Source organism: Salvelinus namaycush, chromosome 30 (genome assembly GCF_016432855.1).
Source record: "Salvelinus namaycush isolate Seneca chromosome 30, SaNama_1.0, whole genome shotgun sequence".
NCBI lineage: Eukaryota > Metazoa > Chordata > Actinopteri > Salmoniformes > Salmonidae > Salvelinus > Salvelinus namaycush.
Window position 1 is genome coordinate 16,197,855 of NC_052336.1, and position 27,320 is coordinate 16,225,174.

The 27,320-nt window shown below is 44.0% G+C and overlaps 1 protein-coding gene across 2 annotated transcripts; it reads right to left on the minus strand.

The window, feature by feature from the left end:
- Positions 1–1,049: 1,049 nt before the first annotated feature.
- On the minus strand, positions 1,050–27,115 carry LOC120024911 (dual specificity protein phosphatase 22-A-like). 2 transcript variants are annotated; one of them, XM_038969277.1, is made up of 7 exons: positions 26,867–27,115; positions 24,542–24,575; positions 23,631–23,713; positions 22,869–22,918; positions 10,067–10,141; positions 9,800–9,971; positions 1,050–2,400 (listed from the first exon to the last, which is right to left on the minus strand). In XM_038969277.1, exons 1-7 carry the CDS (start codon positions 26,885–26,887, stop codon positions 2,200–2,202), a joined length of 636 nt encoding a protein of 211 aa, XP_038825205.1. In that variant the 5' UTR covers positions 26,888–27,115; the 3' UTR covers positions 1,050–2,199. The 2 variants fall into 2 exon arrangements, with proteins under 2 accessions (XP_038825205.1, XP_038825204.1); XM_038969276.1 differs by lacking the exons at positions 24,542–24,575; positions 26,867–27,115 and adding an exon at positions 24,278–24,323.
- Between the last annotated feature and the right edge of the window lie 205 nt (positions 27,116–27,320).

A 27,320-nucleotide genomic window follows, 5' to 3' on the forward strand; every position in this document is an offset into this window, starting at 1 on the left:
AATAATAAGGTATTAGAGGTAGATATGTACATGAAGGCAGGTTAAAGTGACTAGACATCAGCATAGATAATAATACGGTATTATAGGTAGATATGTACATGAAGGCAGGGTAAAGTGACTAGACATCAGCATAGATAATAATAAGGTATTTGAGGTAGATATGTACATGAAGGCAGGGTAAAGTGACTAGACATCAGCCCAGATAATAATAAGGTATTAGAGGTAGATATGTACATGAAGGCAGGGTAAAGTGACTAGACATCAGCATAGATAATAATAAGGTATTAGAGGTAGATATGTACATGAAGGCAGGGTAAAGTGACTAGACATCAGCATAGATAATAATAAGGTATTAGAGGTAGATATGTACATGAAGGCAGGGTAAAGTGACTAGACATCAGCCCAGATAATAATAAGGTATTAGAGGTAGATATGTACATGAAGGCAGGGTAAAGTGACTAGACATCAGCATAGATAATAAGAACATAAACAACATAGTAGCAGCAGCATATGATGTGTAGAAGTGTATGCGTGTGTGTGTGCGCGCGTATGTAAATGTGTGAGGGTTTTGTGTGAGAGTGTCAGTGTAGTGTGCGTGTGTATATAGTGTGTATATATAGTCTTGTGAGTGTGCATAGAGTCAGGGTCAGTGTGGATAGTTAATTAGTGGTTACCTGGACTATGTAGTAGTCTTATGGCTATTTAGCAGTATTATGGCATGATATAAGCTGTTGCAGAGCCTGTTGGTCCAAGAGCTGATGCTCCAGTACCATCCACTTTCAAGCACAAGCTCTATCTCTCGCACACACACATGTATGTACGTGTCGACACACACACACACACACACACACACACACACACACACACACACACACACACACACACACACACACACACACACACACACACACACACACACACACACACACACACACACACAAACAAACACACATTCGTTTTGTTATGATTTGTTACGATAATACTTCGGTTTGTAGCCAGCCTTATACAATTGTTGTAAGGTTGTTTCAGCCTCAATTACAGGATGCTGCTTTGGCTTCATAGTAGTATTTATTAGCATATATTTTTGGGCAAACAATGAAAGTGTACATTTTAATATTAATAAAGCAGATATATACACTATGATACAACATCATTTATACCACTAAACATTTAACAAACATCTTAAAAATTCCCTAAAAATAAATGTTTATTTATAGCTTCTGATAAATTGACAAGCAAATTTCCATAGCAGATTTATGGTAGATTTTAGGAAGACCCCATATTATGGCTTTGGGCTGTAATGATCCTTCATTTTACTAGCTGGAACGAGGCATTCATTTTCTATGGCAAAGCTGCTGTTATTTAAACCTTTATCACATGCAGGTATACAGTAGCTGGATCAGTTTAAATTAGGGCGGAGAGCATCTTATGTTCATTCATATGTCCATTCAACCCTCAACACCAATCAGATCCTCCATCTAACCAGCGGACTGCATTTAACATGACGTAATCATGGTACCATGTAATAACATATTGATAAACATATTAATAATAATTGATTAAATGTAATGTTATGTGCAGGACTTTTTCCTGATCATGTGACCTAACCAGGTCCTCGTTATAGGTCTTAGGCAGATGATTACGGAAAAAAAACTGCTAGTCATACAATTCTTTATCTATTGACCCGTTGGGTTTAGAGGTGAGTTGAGGCGAGGTTATAGGACAGGTGAAGCCTCATGGTAGTATGTGGCTGTAAGGTCAAGGTGTTGAGGTGTGGAGGTGTTTGGACTAAGGCTTCAGTGAGCATCAGAGCTCCTGATCAGACTGCACTAAGGTCAGTTCAGTGGTGAAGGTGGCGAGGGACATGGGAGGTAGTGCAGTGGTGAGAGAGTCAGTTAGCCAATGCCCCCAAAATACCCCTATGCACTTGGGACCTGTAAGTACTAAATAGTTACAGGCAATAGGGTGACAATTCCACCTAGTCTATCAGAGGGCAGGGTGGAGCTATTCCCATATTGCTTAGGACTAGGGTCTGGAGAATGTCTTGGTCAAGAGAAACCCCTGGCCCTATCTTACACCCATCCGATCCTTTCAGATCTAAGTGCCTAGGGGTGATTTTGGGACTGGGTCATTGTCTCACACTCCAGGCAGGCCTGAGCTGGAGGTTGGTGGGATCACGGAGACTCGAGGCCCCTTGGCTCATCTGTTGCCCCCAGAGCCGTTGTAGGCATTGTAGGGTAGAGGGTAGACACTGGAGGCCTGGTTCATCCAGCCCTGGTCCCCTCCTCTCCTCTGGTTCTCCTGCTGTTGCTGCTCTATGTACTGGTTCAGCAGCGCTCCCACCTGCTCCTGGTCCTTAAAAGGACTGGGGCGGAAACTGGCCCGCAGCCACGCCCGGTACTGGAGAGAAGACAGACAGACAGAAAATACCATGTTCGATGGTTCAGCTCAATTAGTGTTCTATGGTCCTCCAAGGGTGGGATGTCAGAGCAGAGTGTTCTGGTATCAGAGCAGTGTTCTGGTGTCAGAGAAGAGTGTTCTGGTGTCAGAGAAGAGTGTCTGGTGTCAGAGAAGAGTGTTCTGGTGTCAGATAAGTGTGTTCTGGTGTCAGAGAAGTGTGTTCTGGTGTCAGAGAAGTGTGTTCTGGTGTCAGAGAAGTGTGTTCTGGTATCAGAGCAGAGTGTTCTGGTATCAGAGCAGAGTGTGCTGGTATCAGAGCAGAGTGGTCTGGTATCAGAGCAGAGTGGTCTGGTATCTGAGCAGAGTGTGCTGGTGTCTGAGCAGAGTGTGCTGGTGTCTGAGCAGTGTTCTGGTGTCTGAGCAGAGTGTGCTGGTGTCTGAGCAGAGTGTGCTGGTGTCTGAGCAGAGTGTGCTGGTGTCTGAGCAGAGTGTGCTGGTATCAGAGCAGAGTGTGCTGGTGTCTGAGCAGAGTGGTCTGGTATCAGAGCAGAGTGTGCTGGTATCAGAGCAGAGTGGTCTGGTATCAGAGCAGAGTGTGCTGGTATCAGAGCAGAGTGGTCTGGTATCTGAGCAGAGTGTGCTGGTGTCTGAGCAGTGTTCTGGTATCAGAGCAGAGTGTGCTGGTATCAGAGCAGAGTGGTCTGGTATCTGAGCAGAGTGTGCTGGTATCAGAGCAGAGTGTGCTGGTGTCTGAGCAGAGTGTGCTGGTATCTGAGCAGAGTGGGCTGGTGTCAGAGCAGAGTGGGCTGGTGTCTGAGCAGAGTGGGCTGGTGTCTGAGCAGAGTGTGCTGGTATCTGAGCAGAGTGGGCTGGTGTCAGAGCAGAGTGGGCTGGTGTCAGAGCAGAGTGGGCTGGTGTCTGAGCAGAGTGGGCTGGTGTCTGAGCAGAGTGTGCTGGTGTCTGAGCAGAGTGTGCTGGTGTCTGAGCAGAGTGTGCTGGTGTCTGAGCAGAGTGTGCTGGTGTCTGAGCAGAGTGTGCTGGTGTCTGAGCAGAGTGTGCTGGTGTCTGAGCAGAGTGTGCTGGTATCTGAGCAGAGTGTGCTGGTATCAGAGAAGAGTGTGCTGGTGTCTGAGAAGAGTGGGCTGGTGTCAGAGCAGAGTGGGCTGGTGTCAGAGCAGAGTGGGCTGGTGTCAGAGAAGAGTGGGCTGGTGTCAGAGAAGAGTGTTCTAGTATCAGAGCAGAGTGTGCTGGTATCTGAGCAGAGTGTGCTGGTGTCTGAGAAGAGTGGGCTGGTGTCAGAGCAGAGTGGGCTGGTGTCAGAGCAGAGTGGGCTGGTGTCAGAGAAGAGTGGGCTGGTGTCAGAGCAGAGTGTGCTGGTGTCTGAGAAGAGTGGGCTGGTGTCAGAGCAGAGTGGGCTGGTGTCAGAGCAGAGTGGGCTGGTGTCAGAGCAGAGTGGGCTGGTGTCTGAGCAGAGTGTGCTGGTGTCTGAGAAGAGTGTGCTGGTATCTGAGCAGAGTGTGCTGGTGTCTGAGCAGAGTGTGCTGGTGTCTGAGCAGAGTGGGCTGGTGTCTGAGCAGAGTGTGCTGGTGTCTGAGCAGAGTGTGCTGGTGTCTGAGCAGAGTGTGCTGGTATCTGAGCAGAGTGTGCTGGTGTCTGAGAAGAGTGGGCTGGTGTCAGAGCAGAGTGGGCTGGTGTCAGAGCAGAGTGGGCTGGTGTCAGAGCAGAGTGGGCTGGTGTCAGAGAAGAGTGGGCTGGTGTCAGAGCAGAGTGGGCTGGTGTCAGAGCAGAGTGTGCTGGTGTCTGAGAAGAGTGGGCTGGTGTCAGAGCAGAGTGGGCTGGTGTCAGAGCAGAGTGGGCTGGTGTCAGAGCAGAGTGGGCTGGTGTCAGAGAAGAGTGGGCTGGTGTCAGAGAAGAGTGGGCTGGTGTCAGAGCAGAGTGGGCTGGTGTCAGAGCAGAGTGTGCTGGTGTCTGAGAAGAGTGGGCTGGTGTCAGAGCAGAGTGGGCTGGTGTCAGAGCAGAGTGGGCTGGTGTCAGAGAAGAGTGGGCTGGTGTCAGAGAAGAGTGTTCTAGTATCAGAGCAGAGTGGGCTGGTGTCAGAGAAGAGTGTTCTAGTATCAAAGGAGATGTTTCTATTGTGGTGTAGTTTACCACACTTTCTCTTGTTTCTTTCCCTTCCCAGTAGATGGTGATAGATGTAGATAGAGGCAGCTACAATCTAAGCAATCTATCTCTAGATCAATCTCTGTGTGTGGTTGGCAAACGGACGGCAGACATTCCTGAAAACGAGGGACTTTCCTCGGCAGCTCAGAGAGCCATAAGAGGTCCAACAGCTATGACCCCAACACACTCACTCTGGCTTTACCAACATTGCTTCTGGGCTTGATCCCAACTTGAATTCTGTGCACGTAAATCATGCTTTGATGTCATTGCATGTGTAACTTGTGAAAATTGAAGTTACACATGCTGATCTCAAGATGAGATGTGACCTTCTATGAGGAGTGTAAGTATCATATCCTTACACAGACAATGTCCTCTATAATGGCCCAGTGTCTGTGTTTTCTGGGTTTAACGGTACACAGGGATTAGTCCTGGTTAGAGGGCCTCGAGGAGGCAGCAGGGGTTGGGTGGGAAACCCCTGGCAGAAGTCCCAGGTCTTTAGCCCAGCGGTCAGTGGGCCCACATAGGGACCAGTGAGAGCTGAGGAAGGGGTGGGGAAAGCTAGCTCTGAATCAGAGCTTTACCAGGAACCTGCCTCCACTTCTGTCACTTCTCCTCTGACATTCCTGCTCACACAGTAGCTACAGGGCTCTCAAGCAAAAACAGATCTAAGACCAGCTTAGATTGTAGTGACTGTACAAGTGATGTCTCCCAATTCCATTGAAGCTTGTAGAAAAGTACACTTTACAAAAAAGGACTTAGGAAAATCTCAATTGGTTCAGAACAGAGCAGCACGGCTGGCCCTTGGATGTACACAGAGAACTAATATTAATCATATGCATGTCAAAAAGCAACTTATGGATCAGCGGGGACTGTGAAGCAGCACAAACATAGGCACAGACACATGCATACACCTACACACAATAGCATACTCACTATACACAAACATACACATGGATTTTGTACTGTATATACGTGGTAGTGGTGGAGTAGGGGCCTGATGACACACAGTCTGTGAATGTATTGTAATGTTTTTGCTTCAGTTGTCACATACCTTTTGGCACCTGTGTGTTCACTAATCAAGGTTATGCAGCTTAGATGTGTTCCACACCGCTGGGCTTCTGGTAGACAGGTGTTGAACAGCTCATCATGGGCTTCTGGTAGACAGGTGTTGAACAGCTCATCATGGGCTTCTGGTAGACAGGTGTTGAACAGCTCATCATGGGCTTCTGGTAGACAGGTGTTGAACAGCTCATCATTGGCTTCTGGTAGACAGGTGTTGAACAGCTCATCATGGGCTTCTGGTAGACAGGTGTTAAACAGCTCATCATGGGCTTCTGGTAGACAGGTGTTGAACAGCTCATCATGGGCTTCTGGTAGACAGGTGTTGAACAGCTCATCATGGGCTTCTGGTAGACAGGTGTTGAACAGCTCATCATGGGCTTCTGGTAGACAGGTGTTGAACAGCTCATCATTGTCTTCTGGTAGACAGGTGTTGAACAGCTCATCATGGGCTTCTGGTAGACAGGTGTTAAACAGCTCATCATGGGCTTCTGGTAGACAGGTGTTGAACAGCTCATCATGGGCTTCTGGTAGACAGGTGTTGAACAGCTCATCATGGGCTTCTGGTAGACAGGTGTTGAACAGCTCATCATTGGCTTCTGGTAGACAGGTGTTGAACAGCTCATCATGGGCTTCTGGTAGACAGGTGTTGAACAGCTCATCATTGGCTTCTGGTAGACAGGTGTTGAACATCACATCATGGGCTTCTGGTAGACAGGTGTTGAACATCACATCATGGGCTTCTGGTAGACAGGTGTTGAACAGCTCATCATGGGCTTCTGGTAGACAGGTGTTGAACAGCTCATCATTGGCTTCTGGTAGACAGGTGTTGAACAGCTCATCATGGGCTTCTGGTAGACAGGTGTTGAACATCACATAATGGGCTTCTGGTAGACAGGTGTTGAACATCACATCATGGGCTTCTGGTAGACAGGTGTTGAACATCACATCATGGGCCTCTGGTAGACAGGTGTTGAACATCACATCATGGGCTTCTGGTAGACAGGAGTTGAACATCACATCATGGGCCTCTGGTAGACAGGTGTTGAACATCACATCATGGGCCTCTGGTAGACAGGTGTTGAACATCATATCATGGGCTTCTGGTAGACAGGTGTTGAACATCACATCATGGGCTTCTGGTAGACAGGTGTTGAACATCACATCATGGGCTTCTGGTAGACAGGAGTTGAACATCACGGGCTTCTGGTAGACAGGTGTTGAACATCACATCATGGGCTTCTGGTAGACAGGAGTTGAACATCACATCATGGGCTTCTGGTAGACAGGTGTTGAACATCATATCATGGGCTTCTGGTAGACAGGTGTTGAACAGCTCATCATGGGCTTTTGGTAGACAGGTGTTGAACATCATATCATGGGCTTCTGGTAGACAGGTGTTGAACATCACATCATGGGCTTCTGGTAGACAGGTGTTGAACAGCTCATCATTGGCTTCTGGTAGACAGGTGTTGGACATCACATCATGGGCTTCTGGTAGACAGGTGTTGAACATCACATCATGGGCTTCTGGTAGACAGGTGTTGAACAGCTCATCATTGGCTTCTGGTAGACAGGTGTTGAACAGCTCATCATGGGCTTCTGGTAGACAGGTGTTGGACATCACATCATGGGCTTCTGGTAGACAGGTGTTGAACAGCTCATCATGGGCTTCTGGTAGACAGGTGTTGAACATCACATCATGGGCTTCTGGTAGACAGGTGTTGAACAGCTCATCATTGGCTTCTGGTAGACAGGTGTTGGACATCACATCATGGGCTTCTGGTAGACAGGTGTTGAACATCACATCATGGGCTTCTGGTAGACAGGTGTTGAACATCACATCATGGGCTTCTGGTAGACAGGTGTTGGATGGAGTGGTGGGTGGCTACTAGTATCAGTGCATAGCCACCAATGTGATAGTCCAATACACTACTGTAATAAATTATAGGTAAACAAACTAGTGGTACATTATTTACGTTAGATGGGTAATCATGATGTACAGTATAATTTTATGTTATATCAAAATAGTGTTACAGACTTCCTATCATAAATGCAGGAGTTCCAGATGAACCAAGACAGTTCCCATGTCTGGTAAAAGAGAAGAGTTGTGTTCAGGTGTGTCGCATGTTTCTTCCCACACAACCGTCAGGTGTCACAGCGACTCCCACACATTACCACCATCCATAACCAGCCATACAACATACTCAAACCTCTTTAAAATAACATGCACTGTGTTACAAAAATACACACCAAGGAAGGTACAATGAACAGTTAGACTACACACGATAAGGACAGACGAGAGACTTGAGTCCCAAACCCAGCTTTGAGTCAGACTCTCCACCATCCCTTTACCAGTTTTCACTTCCGGATCATCAATTCTTGAGAAAAGGATTACTCAAAATTTGAACAAATTATGTCAATTTCAGTTTTGTTTGCTTGAAAACAACTCTCTGCTTTGAATCCATTCAAAGTAAGTCAAAGTCAAAACTGAGAAACAAGGACCTGGACACAACCCCTAAGACACTATCACACTTACTGAACCTTACCTTACACTCAACAAAACACCCACGTAATAATGCATTTATAATCATTTTTAACAACAGACATGCCTTAGTTGTATCAGTGTTTTTGGCAAAGTGTTGTGAAATGAAAAAAAGATAAAAGTGATCAACCCTATAAACAATACAACATATATACAATGCAACACTAGATAAAACTATTGGTATGACAATACCAAATTCTCTCTAAGACACAGTCATGGGAAAAGCATGAAGAAAGGAATCCCATTTCCCCTTTGATCCTCAAAATCACTGTCAACTCAACCAAACAATAAGAAAATAACAAATGTTTTTTTCTTCAGTGAAGACATGTTGCAAGCCTCTGACAGTAATTACAGTCACGTGATGGTTAGTACCAGGCTAATGCAATTTCAGCAAGCCCCTCCAGTTCCCCTTCTGTATACGACACACACGTACTGAGTACCACTGGCTGGGTGCATGTCATCAGCTAGAGAGACAAAGCCTCTCTCAGCAACCTCCATACACAGCTCTCTTTGCAGCATGTTCTAGAAACGTGTGTGTGTGTGTGTGTGTGCGTCTGTGCGTGTGCATGTCACACATCATTTCACAGGTTTGAAGTCTGATGTGTGTGGAAATAGCTGCCCCACAACAGGAAAGCCATTTTCTCCCCCCACTACATCTTGTGTGAATAATATGCAGATGGGTATAAATAAACTGACAACACAGATACTCACTTTGAAACCAGCAAACACTTTAGTGTAGGTCTAATGACATGAGAGTGAAGGAGGTTGAAGTCACGGTTAATATACACGATGGTGGTACTTCTAATTAAATAACTTATGTATTTCTGGTGGACCAGACAAAAGTCACATAGTAGCAGTTTACACAGGATCTAATAGTCTTCTGTTGGCCTCAATACATCGAGGGTTCATAACCCACCTCAGGCATAACAGCAAGTCCAGACAAGCCATCAGCCATCACAGGGATCATCTCCCAGTATGATGAGTTTAGGAAGATCCCTGGTAGGTCATATAAAGTTGAGACAGGCAACCAGGAAGGATGGGCTCCAGGTTTACTGTCAGAGACCCACCTCCATCCACAGAAGTGAAAGTAAACCAAAAGTATGAACCTGACAGGGCAGGCGTGGCCTTGTAAAAACAGCTGCATCATTAACTGATAGCAGCTGAATGATGACATATTCCTGTGACTCTGTACTATGAGTGGGAGTAAGCTAACAGTTTGGCTTCCGAGTGGGTGTTAGAGAAAAGGTGGGCCTTAACCGGCATTCTTCTTACTCACTGAAATTGTTTACTGTTGATATGCCTGAACTATGCAAGTCTAAATATTACGCCTGAGCTGTGTTACAGGGTGTTTTTCTGCCCACATTGAATTGCGGGAAGCTGTAAAATAATAACAACAATTTGGGGGTTGCTTATATTTGTCCTGTTATTTGTTGCATATCCCAACTCCCCCTGAGACACCCGCAGGGAGTGGGGTCACGTCCAGGGTCACCATTGTACAGCACCCCTGGAGCATTAAGGGTTAAGTGCCTTGCTCAAGGGCACAGCGAGTATATTTTTGTGGTTAGGGGACATCATTATGTTATCTATACAGGGTGTGTGTATGTATATTGTGTGTTTCAATGTGTGTGTAACTACCTCTGTGACTTGGTTCATCTGGTACTCCTGTAGTTGATGTTGGAAGCCATAATTCGGGCCTACAAAGGAACGCACAGCCTTGACAGCCGACAGACACTCCTCCCAGCTGTAGGTGGTGACGGTCATCAGGTAGGCCACCACCATGGTAGTACTACGGGACACACCAGCCAGGCTGCATTATGGGACAGGGACATGGAGAGCATAGTCATGAGGGGTCAGGTACGGTCAACAGAAAGTTAGTGGTTTATGGTTAGGTGGTGTACGTACCAGTGCACCAGACAGGCCCCTCCATTTAGACGACATTCGTGGATGAACCTGATGCTCTCTTTGAAATGCTGTGACCTGCAAAGACAAAAACACATGGCCTTATAGGTACAAGTACAGAATAAACAGTGTAGTGTAAAAAGTGTATCACTGATCATATCAGGATGTGGATTGTCTTGTCATAGGTGAGACTAGGGCTGTTAAGATGACCATATTACCGTCCCACTGGTGGTCATGAGTCATGACCATTTAGTCACAGTAATTAGGCTTCTCCAAGCTCTGATGCTGCCGATGGTCATTAGTAGCCTACCTAACTTGCTAACTGCTTGGTACTCAGCACTCTATTGTCCCTCTAATCACTCTGACATCAATGCAAATGTAATTGAAAATCTAAATCAAACACTTAATGAGAGCCCATGAGCTCATGTTGTGAAACATTTCTATAGGCTATGCAATTGCATGAGAAAACAGAGTGATGGCCTCTATTAGAAAGAGGAGGATCCCATCAGCTTTCTATAGGCTAGGTATACTATAGTTATTTCTCAACTTTCCTAATACTAAGCAAATTGATTATATTTACAACAGGAGTATAGCCTACCTGGCTGGCATGAAAATAAACCACGGGGAAAAGCATCCTCCATTCGCTATTTAAGTGCATAGATTACATGTATTTTTCCCCCTGCCCCTGTTTGGAGACAGGGGTATGATAAATCAAAATTTCCCACATATATTATTTAGTATATGTAAAGACAAGATTAAATCAAGAATAGTCTGATGGGTGACAATATTAGCCTATCACTTGTGAATGATGCCCAGATTAAGGCAAGAAACAGTGCATGCCATTTTTGGGGGAGTTTTTCAAATCATAGTCGCACACCTCATGTAGCCTAGCCCATAGGCCTATATGTTTGATACGGTTTGTATCACAACTGAAGTGGCCAAATAACTTCTTAAAATGAAGCACATTAATCAGTTTTACAACAGGTGTAGAGCCTAACTGGCATACATACGCAGCGCGTGCGTTTCAAGTTTGGGGAAAATCATTTTCACCATAAAAATTAACTTCTATAATAAAAGCATTACATTCATAATCGCATTTGCGGTCACTTTTGAGAATGGTGTTTTCCTGCTAATGGAAGATTTGCATTTTTAGCCTACTACGGTGTGCACATTGCTGCGCTTATAATGTGAAGAAATATCCTAATAGTTTATCAACATTTTATGCTAAATTTTCGGGAGAAGGGAATTATAATTATTATATACAGCCCAAGGGCACAATGGCCACTGGCTGCAAAATACATTGATTTTTGGCATTACAGCCACACAAAGGGGATGCCACCGGAAAATTCTATGCATTGTCAAGTGCTTGTCAAATTGGGAATGAGAGACTGGTGAAGTGTGTACAGCTTGAGCAAAAAACAAAGCAGAGCTTATGCCTTTCATGCAACTTTCTTCAAATCATCATTAGAGTCGCATCATGCAGCCTTAGAATGTATTAAACATCAGAACAGATAGCCCAATGTTTGTATCACAACCAAAGCTACATAAATAACTCGAAACTAAGTATTTAGGAAATGTTTGGATAAAATATCCTTTCTATTTTATTCAGCTATGTTGAATTGTATTCTTCATGCTATAAAAGAATGTAAAATAATGCCACAGAATTCTAAGCAAATCTTGTCTGCTAAATGAACTAGTGTAGCCCACAGCCATATGGCATAGCCAGATCAGGGCCTAACATTAGGACAACTCAGAGTAGGCTATTCTGTTCTTCTGAAATAGACTTCATTTTCTTCATATCATGTTTCTTTTGACCTGTCTAAAATACATAACGGATTTATTGTGATGATGTAGGCAGTATTACATGGATTTATTCGACTTTTTAAAATGTAGATATTCCAAAGGTCTGCATCAGTGTGGAAGCCCGGAGACGCTAAAATGTGTTTATGTTAATTACCGGTCAATTACTTGACAATCCCCAGCTGACAAAATGTCATGACCGTCACAGCCCTAGGTGAGACCAGATCTATAACTATATAAATAGATTTCAGTTCACATTTTATGGGATATGAGAAAGAACAGGAAGAAGTGAAACTAAGGTGTAAAAGTCATCTGGACCCCATCTCTGCACAGCACAAGTTCCTTCAATCCGTTTAATCTTATTCATGATGTCCAGATAGATACCTGTCCTGTCTTATACCCAAGTAACCATGTATCTGTGTCCAATCATCACATCACTGGGAAGTCCCAGGGCATATTTTATAGTTTAGTAATTTAGCAGATGCTCTTATCTAGAACGACTTACATTCATGCATTCATCTTAAGATAGCTACTGTAGGTGAGACAACAACACATCACAATTGTATCAAGTACATTTTCCCTGAACAAAGTATTTATCAGCAAAGTCAGTGCTAGTGGGAAAAGACGCATAAGGATGTTATGGAGGGGGAAGGGATGGGTAGCTTACTCTGGAGATGGTGGTGGAAGTGATCTGTCCTATACAGTTGACTTGTTTAGTAGCACTCTCCACTGGACACTACCAGGAGAACCTAGAAGTATTTTCTATTAAACTTCCACTGTCATCCAAGAAAGTCATAATATCTCTCATACAGCCCATTGGTTTGTCAATTCAAGCACCTTTGTAGGACTGTGAGGTAATGAGAGTATAGGGGACTCCTATACTGCTTCCCCTCACAGACTTTATAACCACTATCATTCCATCTTTAGAGATCATCTTTTCATGTAGATCAATAGAGCATATACCCCAACTAACATTCTCCTTCCCTATACTGTGACTTTATCTGTTTTTTGCTGTTGGTGTATGGCTACCACTCCAAACACTATTGGGAAATAGTAGTGAAGCGTTGCACAATAGGAGAGTCATATGGTGGGGAGCATTGTCCTATAACAGCAAAGGCTGCTTGGTTACCCAACCAACTCAACAGCCAGGGGCTAAAATAGATGGATTGCACGTTCCCTCCTCACTTGGAGCCAAACTCTTGCTGAAAGATGTCTCCTCAGCACTTTTCTAATTATTTCTGGTCCAGCAGTTTCCGGCTATCTTGTTAAATGTGCAGAAATGTATTAGGTGGCGATTATTTTGTGTTTTGACAAGCTGAACTCCAAATGAAAACAAAAAGAATTAGGATCTTACACTGAGTAGACAAAACATTAAGAACACCTGCTCTTTCCATGACAGACTGACAAGGTGAATCCAGGTGAAAGCTATGATCCCTTATTGATGTCACTTGATTGAATCCAATTCAATCAGTGTAGATGAAGGGGCGGAGACTTGAGACACGGATTGTGTATGTGTGCCATTCAGAGGGTGAATGGGCAAGACAAAATAGTGCCTTTGAAAGGGGTATGGTAGTAGGTGCCAGGTGCACCGGTTCGTGTCAAGAACTGCAATGGGGGGGTTGGTATACTCAGTGTATATTTAAGCAATAAGGCCCGAGGAGGTGTGGTATATAGCCGATATACCACGGCTAAGGGCTGTTCTTATGCACGACGCATCGCAGAGTGCCTGGACACAGCCCTTAGCCGTGGTATATTGGCCATATATCACTAACCCCCGAGGTGCCTTATTGCTATTATAAACTGGTTACCAACGTAATTAGAGCAGTAAAAATACATGTTTTGTCATACACGTGGTATACGGTCTGATATACCACGGCTGTCAGCCAATCAGCATTCAGGGCTCGAACCACCCATATTAAAATCACAAATGAAGGACAGTGGCAAACTGTATGGTTGTATCCAAACAAAGACTCTGTGGTGCTTTAGTTTTGTGATATCTGGTAACTGAAGATATAGGACATGTCCACCTGATTCTAATTATAATTCTTGGTTCTTGAGTGTTTAATGCGGACCTGACCCCCAACATGAAGTGGGGGTCAGGTCCGCATCCTACCACAATCATTTGACACACACAGACTCATCAGGAGCTCACAGATATTTATTTATTTCACCTTTATTTAACCAGGTAGGCCAGTTGAAAACAAGTTCTCATTTACAACTGCGACCTGGCCAAGATAAAGCAAAGCAGTGCGACAAAAACAACACAGAGTTACACATAAAGTCCTAGCCCCTAGGGCCCCTAGCCATGTCAGTCCCTGGCCTGGTCTCTAAAAGCGGGGAACAGGGGGACGTGATGAAACCAGCGGGACGACCGTTAGCCCTGTTTTCCCAGCCTAGGGATTGTGACAGAGAGGGACTATAATAGGCCTGGTGACCGAGGCACAGCAGGATGTCACAGCAAGGCTTCCTTCCTGCTGCCTGCAGACCAGTTGGTTGCGACAGGGGGGGTCAGAGGCCCCCCAACCCAACAACAACATCCCCTCATCCGCAACCTCCAACCACCCTCATCATTATCATCATCATCTCTCCTTATTTTCCTCTGAGAAGACAAGTGATTGACAGACTGACCGAGTTATGCTCTGCTTGCGGAGGTATAAAAAAAGACTTACTAGTCGCCAAAGTTACGGAGCATGTCTTTAACACTAGTGTCTGTCTCTTTCTGACTGACTGGCAGAAAGGGTGTTTCTGTCCAGGTATGAAAAGCAGGGTAGGACATTCCACCCTTCCATCCAATTAATGTGGACAGTGGACACAGAACAAACTCAACAGATGGTACAGGTCATAGGTACCAGGGAAGTAGCTAGCTCTCTTTTATAGGAGCTCTAATAGTAGTGCGTGGCACAAAGGTTATGAGCATGACTAAAGACTAGGGTTGAATAGCGGGAACTGGGTTACTGAGATTTACCGCCCAAACCAATTCCCTTTTCCTGGAGTAAATAACTGTGAAAAAACGGTAAATTATAATAAATGATTTATATGAACAGCATGATGTGAAATGGAACTGTTACATTATATGTGATGTATAAATCTGGCTTCTCTACGGCCTTCTATTTGACATCTGCACGACCAATCATCTCGTCATGGTAACTTTTTTTCTTGTGACAGGTAGGCCCTGCATTTGCTGCAGCATTGCCTATGGTAGAGTAATATAAGGACTGAATACGCATCTAATTTATACATCTCCATCTGGCTTTCAGGGGTCACCAAATTTTTTGTAAAGATTATTTTATTTTTTCTTGCAGCTGCAGGGTTTCAAAACAGCCTATCACTCGAATATCGTTGCTCTCTCACAGTCTCTCGCTCTCCATCAATTACATTCAAATTGCATTTAAAATAGATAATCCATAAAAAAATACACACACATTATATATATATAGTACCAGTCAAAAGTTTGGACACACCTACTAATTCAAGGGTTTTTCTTTATTTTTACTATTTTCTACATTGTAGAATAATAGTGAAGACATCAAAACTATGAAATAACACATATGCAATCATGTAGAAACTAAATCTAAATATATTTTATATGAGATTCTTCAAAATAGTCACCCTTTGCCTTGATGACAGCTTTGCACACTTTTGGCATTCACTCAACCAGCTTCATGAGGTAGTCGCCTGAAATGCATTTCAATTAACAGGTGTGCCTTGTTAAAAGTACATTTGTGGAATTTTTATCCTTAATGCGTTTGAGGCAATCAGTTGTGTTGTGACATGGTAGGGTTGGTTTACAGAAGATAGCCCTATTTGGTAAAATACCAAGTCCATGTTATGGCAAGAACAGCTCAAATAAGCAAAGAGAAATGACAGTCCATCCATTACTTTAAGACATGAAGATCAGTCAATACGGAACATTTCAAGAAATTTGAACGTTTCTTCAAGTGCAGTCGCAAAAACCATCAAGCGCTGTGATGAAACTGGCTCTCATGAGGACCACCACAGGAAAGGAAGACCCAGAGTTACCTCTGCTGCAGAGAATAAGTTCATTAGAGTTACCAGCCTTAGAAATTGCAGCCCAAATAAATGCTTCACAGAGTTCAAGTAACAGACACATCTCAACATCAACTGTTCAGAGGAGACGGTGTGAATCAGGCCTTCATGGTCAAATTGCTGCAAAGAAACCCCTACTAAAGGACACCAATAAGAAGAAGAGACTTGCTTGGCCAAGAAACACGAGCAATGGACATTAGACCGGTGGAAATCTGTCCTTTTGTCAGATGAGTCCAGAATTGAGATTTTTGGTTCCAACCGCCATGTCTTTGTGAGACGCAGAATAGGTTAACGGATGATCTCCACGTGTGGCTCCCACCGTGGAGCATGGAGGAGGTGTGATGGTGTGGGGGTGCTTTGATGGTGACACTGTCGGTAATCTATTTAGAATTCAAGGGACACTTCACTTCTTATGGCTGGGGGCAGTATTGAGTAGCTTGGATGAATAAGGTGCCCAGAGGTGCCCAGAGTAAACTGCCTGCTACTCAGTCCCAGAGGCTAAGATATGCATATTATTAGTAGATTTGGATAGAAAACACTCTGAAGTTTCTAAAACTGTTTGAATGATGTCTGTGAGTATAACAGAACTCATATGGCTGGCAAAAACCTGAGAAAGAATCCAACCAGGAAGTGGGAAATCTGAGGTTTGTAGGTTTGTCTATCCAATATACAGTGTCTTTGGGGTCATATTGCACTTCCTAAGGCTTCCACTAGATGTCAACAGTCTTTAGAACCTTGTTTCAGGCTTCTACTGTGAAGAATGAGGGAAGGAGAGCTCTGAGTCAGGTGTCTGGCAAGAGCTGGTCACGCGTGCACCCGTGAGAGCGACCTGCGTTCCATCGCATTTCTGAAGACAAAGGAATTCTCCGGTTGAAACCTTATTGAAGATTTATGTTAAAAACATCCTAAAGATTGATTCTATACATTGCTTGACATGTTTCTACGAACTGTAATGGAATTTGACTTTTCGTCTGACCTGCTCGTCAACAATTTGGATTTTGGAATGAAACGCGCAAACGAAAAGGAGGTATTTGGACATAAATGATTAACTTTATCGAACAAATCAAACATTTAGGGTGGAACTGGGATTCCTGGGAGTGCATTCTGATGAGATCATCAAAGGTAAGTGAATATTTATAACGCTATTTCTGACTTCTGTTGACCACACAACATGGCGGATATCTGTTTGGCTTGTTTTGGTCTCTGAGCACTGTACTCAGATTATTGCATGGTGTGCTTTTTCGGTAAAGCTTTTTTGAAATCTGACACAGCGGTTGCATTAAGGAGAAGTTTATCTAAAGTTCCATGTATAACACTTGTATTTTCATCAACATTTATGATGAGTATTTCTGTAAATTGATGTGGCTCTCTGCAAAATCACCGGATGTTTTTGGAACTACTGAACATAACGCGCCAATGTATACTGAGATTTGAATTTTCATGCCGATCAAAACTCTAATCTATTCCAGACATACTTGCCCAGTGTACCAAATATTGTTCTTTCTATGACATAGACTGACCAAGTGAATCCAGGTTAGAGGTCGACCAACTATGATTTTTCAACGCCGATATCAATTCGAGGTCCAAAAAAAGCCGATACCGATTAATCGGCCGATTTTTATTCATATCTTTGTAATAAATGACAATTACAACAATACTGAATGTACAATGAACACTTATTTTAACTTAATATAATACATAAATAAAATCAATTTAGTCTCATAAATAATGAAACATGTTCAATTTGGTTTAAATAATGTAAAAAAACAGTGTTGGAGAAGAAAGTGAAAGTGCAATATGTGCCATGTGTAACGGCGTTCCTCCTCCTCTTCATCCGAAGAGGAGGAGCAGGGATTAAACTGGCTGGCTGACGGCTCTGGACGCTCGTGGCTGGCTGACGGCTCTGGACGCTCGTGGCTGGCTGACGGCTCTGGACGCTCGTGGCTGGCTGACGGCTCTGGACGCTCGTGGCTGGCTGACGGCTCTAGACGCTCATGGCTGGCTGACGGCTCTGGACGCTCATGGCTGGCTGACGGCTCTGGACGCTCATGGCTGGCTGACGGCTCTGGACGCTCATGGCTGGCTGACGGCTCTGGACGCTCATGGCTCGCTGACGGCTCTGGACGCTCATGGCTCGCTGACGGCTCTGGACGCTCATGGCTCACTGGCGGCTCTGGCAGATCCTGTCTGGTTGGCGGCTCTGGCAGATCCTGTCTGGTTGGCGGCTCTGGCAGATCCTGTCTGGTTGGCGGCTCTGGTAGATCCTGTCTGACGAATGGCTCTAGCGGCTCCTGACTGACGAACGGCTCTGACGGCTCGGGACAGACGGGCGGCTCTAATGGCTCGGGGCAGACGGATGGCTCAGACGGCGCTGGGGAGACGGATGGCTCAGATGGCGCTGGGGAGACGGATGGCTCAGATGGCGCTGGGGAGACGGATGGCTCAGATGGCACTGGGCTGGAGACACGCACTTCAAGGCTAGTGCGGGGAGCAGGGACAGGGCACACTGACCTCTCGAAGTGCACTATAGGCCTGGTGCGTGGTACCGGCACTGGTGGCACCGGGCTGAGGGCACGCACATCAGGACGAGTACAGGGAGAAGGAACAGTGCGTACAGGGCTCTGGAGACGCACAGGAGGCTTAGTGCGTGGTGCCGGAACTGGAGGCACTGGGCTGGAGACACGCACCATAGGGAGAGTGCGTGGAGGAGGAACAGGGCTCTGGAAACGCACTGGAAGCCTGGTGCGTGGAGTAGGCACTGGTAATACTGGGCTGGGGCGGGAAAGTGGCGCCGGAAATACCGGACCGTGCAGGCGTACTGGTTCCCTTGAACACCGAGCCTGCCCAACCTTACCTGGTTGAATGCTCCCAGTCGCCCTACCAGTGCGGGGAGGTGGAATAACCCGCACCGGGCTATGTAGGCGAACCGGGGACACCATGCGTAAGGCTGGTGCCATGTATGCCGGCCCGAGGAGACGCACTGGAGACCAGACGCGTTGAGCCGGCATCATGGCACCTGGCTCAATGCCCAATCTAGCCCTACCAGTGCGGGGAGGTGGAATAACCCGCACCGGGCTATGAACACGTACAGGAGACACCGTGCGCTCTACTGTGTAACACGGTGTTCGCCCGTACTCCCGCTCTCCACGGTTAGCCTGTGAAGTGGGCGCAGGTCTCCTACCTGCCCTCGGCCCACTACCTCTTAGCCCCCCCCCCCAAGAAATTTTTGGGGTTTCTTCTCGGGCTTCCTTGCTAGCTGCGTACCTTCATATCTGCGGTTTTGGGCTTGATTCTCCGGCTTCCAGCCTTGCTTCCTTGCTGCCTCCTCATATCGCCGCCTCTCTGCTTTCGCTGCCTCCAGCTCAGCTTTGGGACGGCGATATTCTCCCGGCTGTGCCCATGGACCTTTTCCGTCCAATATTTCCTCCCAACTCCAATAATCCTGTGTAGCAGGCCACTGCTCGAATTCACGCTGCTTGGTTCTGGTTCGGTGGGTGGTTCTGTAACGGCGTTCCTCCTCCTCTTCATCCGAAGAGGAGGAGCAGGGATTAAACCAAAATGCAGCGTCTTGATATGACATGATTTATTTAAAGTAAAGACGAAAACACGAACTTCACTTGAAACTAAACAAAACAACAAACGGAGTAGACGAACCTGAACATAAGAACTTACATAACACGAAGAACTCACGAACAGGAAAATGACTACACAAAACGACGAACGAACGAAACAGTCCCGTATGGTGCAAACAAACACAGACACAGGAGACAACCACCCACGACAAACAAAGTGAAAACACCTACCTTAATATGATTCTCAATCAGAGGAGATGATAACCACCTGCCTCTAATTGAGAACCATATCAGGTACCCAAAACCAACATAGAAACAGAAAACATAGACTGCCCACCCAAACTCACGTCCTGACCAACTAACACATACAAAAACTAACAGAAAACAGGTCAGGAACGTGACACCATGTAAAAAAGCTAACGTTTAAGTTCCTTGCTCAGAACATGAGAACATATGAAAGCTGGTGGTTCATTTTAACATGAGTCTTCAATATTTCCAGTTAAGAAGTTTTAGGTTGTAGTTATTATAGGAATTATAGGACTATTTATCTCTATACCATTTGTATTTCATATACCTTTGACTATTGGATGTTCTAATAGGCACTTTAGTATTGCCAGCCTAATCTCAGGAGTTGATAGGCTTGAAGTCATAAACAGAGCTGTGCATCCCAGCATTGCTAAGAGCTGCTGTTTGAATGAATGCTTACGAGCCTGCTGCTGCCTACCACCGCTCAGTCAGACTGCTCTATCAAATATAAAATCATATACTTAATTATAATATAATAAACACACAAAAATACGAGCCTTTGGTCATTAATATGGTCAAATCCGGAAACTATAATTTCGAAAACTAAACGTTTATTCTTTCAGTGAAATACGGAACCGTTCCGTATTTTATCGAACGGGTGGCAACCCTAAGTCTAAATATTACTGTTACATTGCACAACCTTCAATGTTATGTCATAATTATGTAAAATTCTGGTAAATTCATTACGGTCTTTGTTAGGAATAAATGGCCTTTCAACAGTTCGCAACGAGCCAGGCGGCCTAAACTGCTGCATATACCCTGACTATGCTTGCACTGAACACAAGGGAAGTGACACAATTTCCCTAGTTAATATTGCCTGCTGACATGAATTTATTTTAACTACATATGCAGGTTTAAAAAATATATACTTGTGTATTGATTTTAAGAAAGGCATTGATGTTTGTGGTTGGGTACATTATTGCAACGATTGTGCTTTTCTCGCGAATGCGCTTTTGTTAAATCAAGTTGAAGTAGGCTGTGATTCGATGATAAATTTAACAGGCACCGCATTGATTATATGCAACGCAGAACAAGATAGTTAACCTGGTAATATCTTCAACCATGTGTAGTTAACTAGTGATTATGTGAAGATTGATTGTTTTTTTATAAGTTTAATGCTAGCTATCAACTTACCTTGGCTCCTTGCAGCCACAAGGTCATTTTGATGCTGCACTCGCGTAACATGTGGTCAGCCTGGCACGCAGTCTCCTCATGGATTGCAATGTAATCGGCCATAATCACCATAAAAAGCTGTTTACCGATTGTTATGAAAACTTGAAATCGACCTCTAATCCAGGTGAAAGCTATCATCACTTAATGATATCGCTTGTTAAATCCACTTCAATCAGTGTACAAGAAGGGGAAGAGACAGGTGGAAAAAAGATTTTTAAGCCTTGAGACAATTGAGACATGGATTGTGTATATGTGCCATTCATTGGTTGAATGGGCAAGACAAAAGATTTAAGTGCCTTTGAACGGGGTATGGTAGTAGGTGTCAGGTGCACCAGTTTGAGTGTGTCAAGAACTGCAACACTGCTGGATCCACTACCCAAATGACATCCAGTTAACTGTGGAAAGCATTGGGAGTCAACATGTGCCAGCATTCCTGTGGAATGCTTTCGACACCTTGTAGAGTCCATGCTCCGATTAATTGAGGCTGTTCTGAGGGCACAAGGGGGAGCAACTCAATATTAGGAAGGTGTTCCTAATGTTTGGTACACTCAGTGTATATGTTTTACATGCTTTGGAATGACACTTCCGGATTTGGCGGGAAATATCGGGTGCCCGAGAGAAAAGTGAATTATTCTCGGGATGGAACATTTTTTAAATACCGGGAAAATATTCAACTCTACTAAAGACTGAATGTGAAAGTGATAATGGCATGGGTGGAAGGAAGGACACCCACACAGAGCAGAGCTGAGCAGAACGGTCTCAGTGCTACAGGGACTCTACACTCAGCTGTCAAGTCACTTGGAGAGACATCACAGGGTTACCATGTGATGCTAGGGGGACTCTGACACTACTTTTCTTTTCAAATAACCACAATGTGTAATCAAGTGACATGAAAGACCTGCCTCCAAAGACCACCACAACACTAGAGTCGGAGTCCCTTACTACTGAAATGATTCTCGTGTGTTACAGCATTTGTATTATTATTTTCATGGGTTGGAACCGGTTCAAGGAACAGAACCGAAAACCGTAAAATAATGACATTTTTCAAGGAACAGAAATGGAACCGGGAATGAAAGTGATCCATACTGTTCTGGAACAGAACCGTTATTTTAAAAGCAAGGACACCCTTTAATAACGTTATTTTACGTTCCAGGCATTTTTTTTCTCTCTTCGGTTCCAACCCCTGATTAGTTTTAATTTTCAACTGTTACATTTCTGCAACTTGTTTTATAACATTTTCAGTATTTATACTAAATGGTAGTATGCCAATGGCGACCCACCAAACATGAGAGCAGCTTAGAGACAGAGAAGTAAATGTTTTGGTCTGCTGCTATAATGACAGAGGGGGACGTGATAACACACGTGAAGCAGCAGCAGTCTATCTAGCTCGTTTCACACAGTGGGGATGGGGTCTATATAAAACTACAGCCATTTAAAATACTGCACCATCTCCACACTCTTTCCTGCTCTGATAGCAGAGCCAGACAAGTCAAACTGAGATGTCTTTCTCTCAGAGTCCTTTAGATTATCAGGTCTTATTATTATTGGTCCCTGACTTGATACTGTAGGTACCTTGTTTATCTCTACCTGATACATACTGTATGAACCTTTAAAAGACTTCCAGGCTTATTTCAGTTGTTTCAACGACAAAGTGACTAATCTACTTTTCCTGCCTGCGTGACACCCTGGAGTCACAAACTGAAGAGTTATGTTCAACAAAATGACACGAGTCATGTCTTGTTCACAGGAAGAAAAGAAGGACCTCTGACGATGGTACACAGTGGAGTGGCTTGTGTTGGTGGATTTGTTTGACAATGAATAGGGTGTGTGTGTGTGTGTGTGTGTGTGTGTGTGTGTGTGTGTGTGTGTGTGTGTGTGTGTGTGTGTGTGTGTGCGTGGTAACTCACAGGTTCTGGCTAGACGCATCAGCTGCGTGTATACACAGGTAGGTCATGTCCTGTGAGAGGTAAACAAAAAGGAGTACAAACACAAGGGTCTGTTTTGTTCTGCACACAACACATACCATCTACATGGATTCACAGTACAGTTTATCAGCTGTATATCCTTCACTTTCTGCCAATTAGCATAGTAATTAGTAGGTAAGGTGTGTGGTCATCAACTGCACATTGTAAATACACACACATACTCAACTGAGTATTATAAATGAACCCCATAGGTCAAATAAAACAAACATTTGATGCTTCAAGTAGAGTGAAGTGCTTTAATGAACAGTTAAAGCTTTGTCTAAAGTTCTACAGCCCAATGTCACTGGTATGTATTAAACTGTGAGACACCACTACCCCCAGCTGGCTTCAACTGTGTACTACAAAATCAATGTTTTACACTTTTACAAAATGTACAGATTTCATTACACTTCACAATTCCCATGAATCAAATCCAAGGAACTGAATACTGACCCTCTAGAATTTGAGACAAAGTACCATATTTACTGACTGAGTATGAGGAAGTTAAAAATAATTTCAATGTTTAAGTTTGACTCATGTAAGACATGTTATTCAAGGTTATAGTCAATGGTCATGAAATCCCTTTTTCAGTTCATGACCAACTAAACCAGAATGAAGCCTACTCCAGCCGACTCAAGACAACAATTTATTCAGTCTGTCTGTGAAACTGGCCTTGGGTCCTCTATGGCCACCTGCCCCACTCACCTCAAGCACGGGTTTAGCATTGTTATACACAGACAGGATGTGGGTGATGTTGTTCTGGGACAAACTTTCTCTGTTCTCAGAGTCTGGGAAAAGATGAAGGGAGGGAGAAAATGTCTATCAGTGATTCTTCTCAGTGAATTTCTATGAGATCCTCAGTAGACAAAGCAATGTCATAAGGAGAGATGTGTTGAAGTGTTTAAGACCCAGGAGTGGCTTGCCCAGAAGCAGCATCTGTGACTGTGTGGCTGTAATTTGGGTAGCAATCATTTGGCCTTGTCACTTAAAGCTATTTTCAGTGTGTGAGCAGTACTTGGACCATCTTGTGAAGCCATCATTAGTATGGGTAACATTATAGCAGGGTAGATGTCACATTAAGCTGGTAGGGCAGAAACCCCCTTGGCTGAGGAGCAGAAATATTGCCCAATATTGTACATGATGTATGTGTTTGCCTTAAACATTTTTTTACTTTTCTTTTGATTAATCCCCAACATTACCAGAGGGAGTACATGTGCTATATGCTACTGATGGATACAGTATGATGCATGCAGCAGCCTTAATTCAGGCCATGCCTTAGTTAATTGAGCTACAGTACACGTATAACCTTCTGCTACTCTATTTCGATCTATACATAACTATAGTCCACTCACTAGATATTCTTGTCATCTCTTCCCTTGTAGCATTTGACCATACCTGCAGGTAACGTATCAACAACATAAGGACAGAGAAAGTAAAGCTCATGTGCATCAATAACAGAAGAAAATGCCTGAGTCTCTTTGAAAGCTGCCCTGGATTCAAGCAAGCTGCTGCTGCCACACCTAGTGAATTAGAGTGAGTGTTGTCTCTTGGGTGGGATGCCTGACTGTGCAACATATAAAACAACTGAATGGATTTCAACAGAATCTTGTTCCCACCTCTGATATTTCCCAGGTAGACCCCATCAACAACCTGCAAATAGGAAAACAAAGGGACATTTCACTAGTTAGATATTCACAATTTGAGCATGGCCTTAACCTTAGTGATGCTCCTTATCTATGGTCGTAGGACGTATTCAGGTGTCCAGTTTGGACAAACAGTATTTTCCCAATTGAGAAAACAAACAGGAACCGTTCTCATAGTTAAGTCAAGCCTTATAGGGCATGTAATACATAGTATTGCCTGACATGACTGGGAGTGAGGAGCACTGAACCAACTGATGGTTAAGGCCATGTTGACACAAAGCTGTGCAATAAAGCTGTAGCGATCCGATCATGATCTCATCTAGACATTACAAGACTCCAGCATTACTTAAGACTTCAAAATAAAAAGTATATGCCTGCCTATGATGTTAGTGTCCTCTGAAATTCAGATTAGCTTAGAGCTTCAGTCAGGGTGGAATTACAGTGGTGCCCAGAGGTGCTTCTGGACACTCCCATCACCGTTAACGGGACACTAAGAAGTGTAATATATACAGTACCAGTCAAAAGTGGAGACACCCACTCATTCCAGGGTTTTTCTTTATTTTTACTATTTTCTACATTGTAGAATAATAGTGAAGACATAAACACTATGTAATAACACAAATGGAATAATGTATTAACCCCAAAAAAGTGTTAAACAAAACAAGCAATGCTAAGCACTTGTTGGTTGCTTTTCCTTCACTCTGAGGTCCAACTCATCCCAAACCATCTCAATAGGGATGAGGTTGGGTGATTGTGGAGGCCAGGTCATCTGATGCAGCACTCCATCACTCTCCTTCTTGGTCAAATAGCCCTTACACAGCCTGGAGGTGTGTTGGGTCATTGTCCTGTTGAAAAACAAATGATAGTCCCACTGAGCGCAAACCAGATGGGATGGCATATCGCTGCAGAATACTGGGATAGCCATGCTGGTTAAGTGTGCCTTGAATTCTAAATAAATCAACGCAATGACACCAGCAAAGCACTCCCACACTATCATACGTCCATGCTTCATGGTGGGAACCACACACGCAGAGATTATCCGTTCACCTACTCTGTCTCACAAAGACACAGCGGTTGGAATGAAAAATCTCATATTTGGACTCATCAGACCAAAGGAAAATATTTCCACTGGTCTAATGTCCATTGCTCGTGTTTCTTGGCCAAGCAAGTCTCTTCTTATTGGTGTCCTTTAGTAGTGGTTTCTTTGCAGCAATTCAACCATGAATGCCTGATTCACGCAGTCTCCTCTGAACAGTGGATGTTGAGATGTGTCTGTTACTTGAACTCTGTGAAGCATTTATTTGGGCTGCAACTCTAATGAACTTATCCTCTGCAGCAGAAGTAACTCTGGGTCTTCCTTTCCTGTGGCGGTCCTCATGAGGGCCAGTTTCATCACAGGGCTTGATAGTTTTGGCGACTTCACTTGAAGAAACTTTCAAAGTTCTTTACATTTTCTGCATTGACTAACCTTCATGTCTTAAATTTATGATGAACTGTCATTTCTCTTTGCTTATTTGAGCTGTTCTTGCCATCATATGGACTTGGTATTTTGCCAAATAGGGCTATCTTCTGTATACCACCCTTACCTTGTCACAATACAACTGATTGGCTCAAACACATTAAGAAGGAAAGATATTCCACAAATTAACTTTTAACAAGGCACACATGTTAATTGAAATGCATTCCAGATGACTACCTCATGAAGCTGGTTGAGAGAATACCAAGAGTGTATAAAGCTGTCATCAAGGCAAAGGGTGACTACTTTGAAGAAACTCAAATATAAAATATATTTTCCTTTGTTTAACACTTTTTTGGTTACTACATGATTCCATGTGTTATTTCATAGTTTTGATGTCTTCACTGTTATTCTACAATGTAGAAAATGTTAAAAAATAAAGACAAAACCTTGAATGAATAAATGTGGCCAAACCTTTGACTGGTACTGTATATACAAAACATTTAAACACCCAACGATTGACAGATCACAATACGGGCTTTAAAACAGTCAAAATAGAAGGGCTAAGTGTTTTCTCCATTTGATACCCTAAATCCAAACCTGTATGAGTTATCACGTTATTATATTAAGTGACAGTGTGTGATGAGTAGCATACCCTTTGGTTTTATTCAGGGGACTTCAGCGTTGCATGTAGATGGTTGATGTAAATAACATGACAATCTATTCCGCGCATATCTATGTGCAACGTTCACGGAGGAAGTGTAGCAAGGAAGTGCCTTGCTACAATCAAAAGCCATTGAACAGAACAGCTACATTAATAACAAAAACACAAAGGCCCCTACCTTGTTCATTCCATTCCCCATGTCTCTCGCAGGCGATAACGATTATGAAGAATTTAAAATACAGCTGAGTATTTACGTCTCAATGCAACAACGCAAAATATTGGAAAAGAACATGGACGGACTTTCACTAACATGAAGGGGTGCCAGCGAATGATTGCGAAATGGTCGGTCGGTCACTAGCGAGACCACTTTGCGCCTCTGTAGATCAACATGGGTGTACTTTTGACCGCTTTGTCTACATTGCTTCACAAGACGATCGCCATAATGCTGCTCTGTATGACCTGCGCTCCATAATCCTCTTCCGGGTTTCCCCCGATAAATGATTTCATTGGTACATGGGACCGTAATGCAACCCAGTCCGCGCGGGTTTCGCGATCTCAGAGCTGGAAAGGATTATCAATTCATTCAGTACTACTGCTTTGTACTATGTCCTAAATATATGCATTTGAAGTAT

Excerpts from the sequence above, each read along its gene's own strand:
- LOC120024911 (XM_038969277.1), bottom strand. The coding sequence starts at position 26,887 with ATGGGGAATGGAATGAACAAG. Across the intron at positions 24,576-26,866 it reads TGGGGAATGGAATGAACAAG|GTTGTTGATGGGGTCTACCT; the intron begins GTAGGGGCCTTT and ends TCCTATTTGCAG. Across the intron at positions 10,142-22,868 it reads GATGCGTCTAGCCAGAACCT|GTCACAGCATTTCAAAGAGA; the intron begins GTGAGTTACCAC and ends TTGTCTTTGCAG.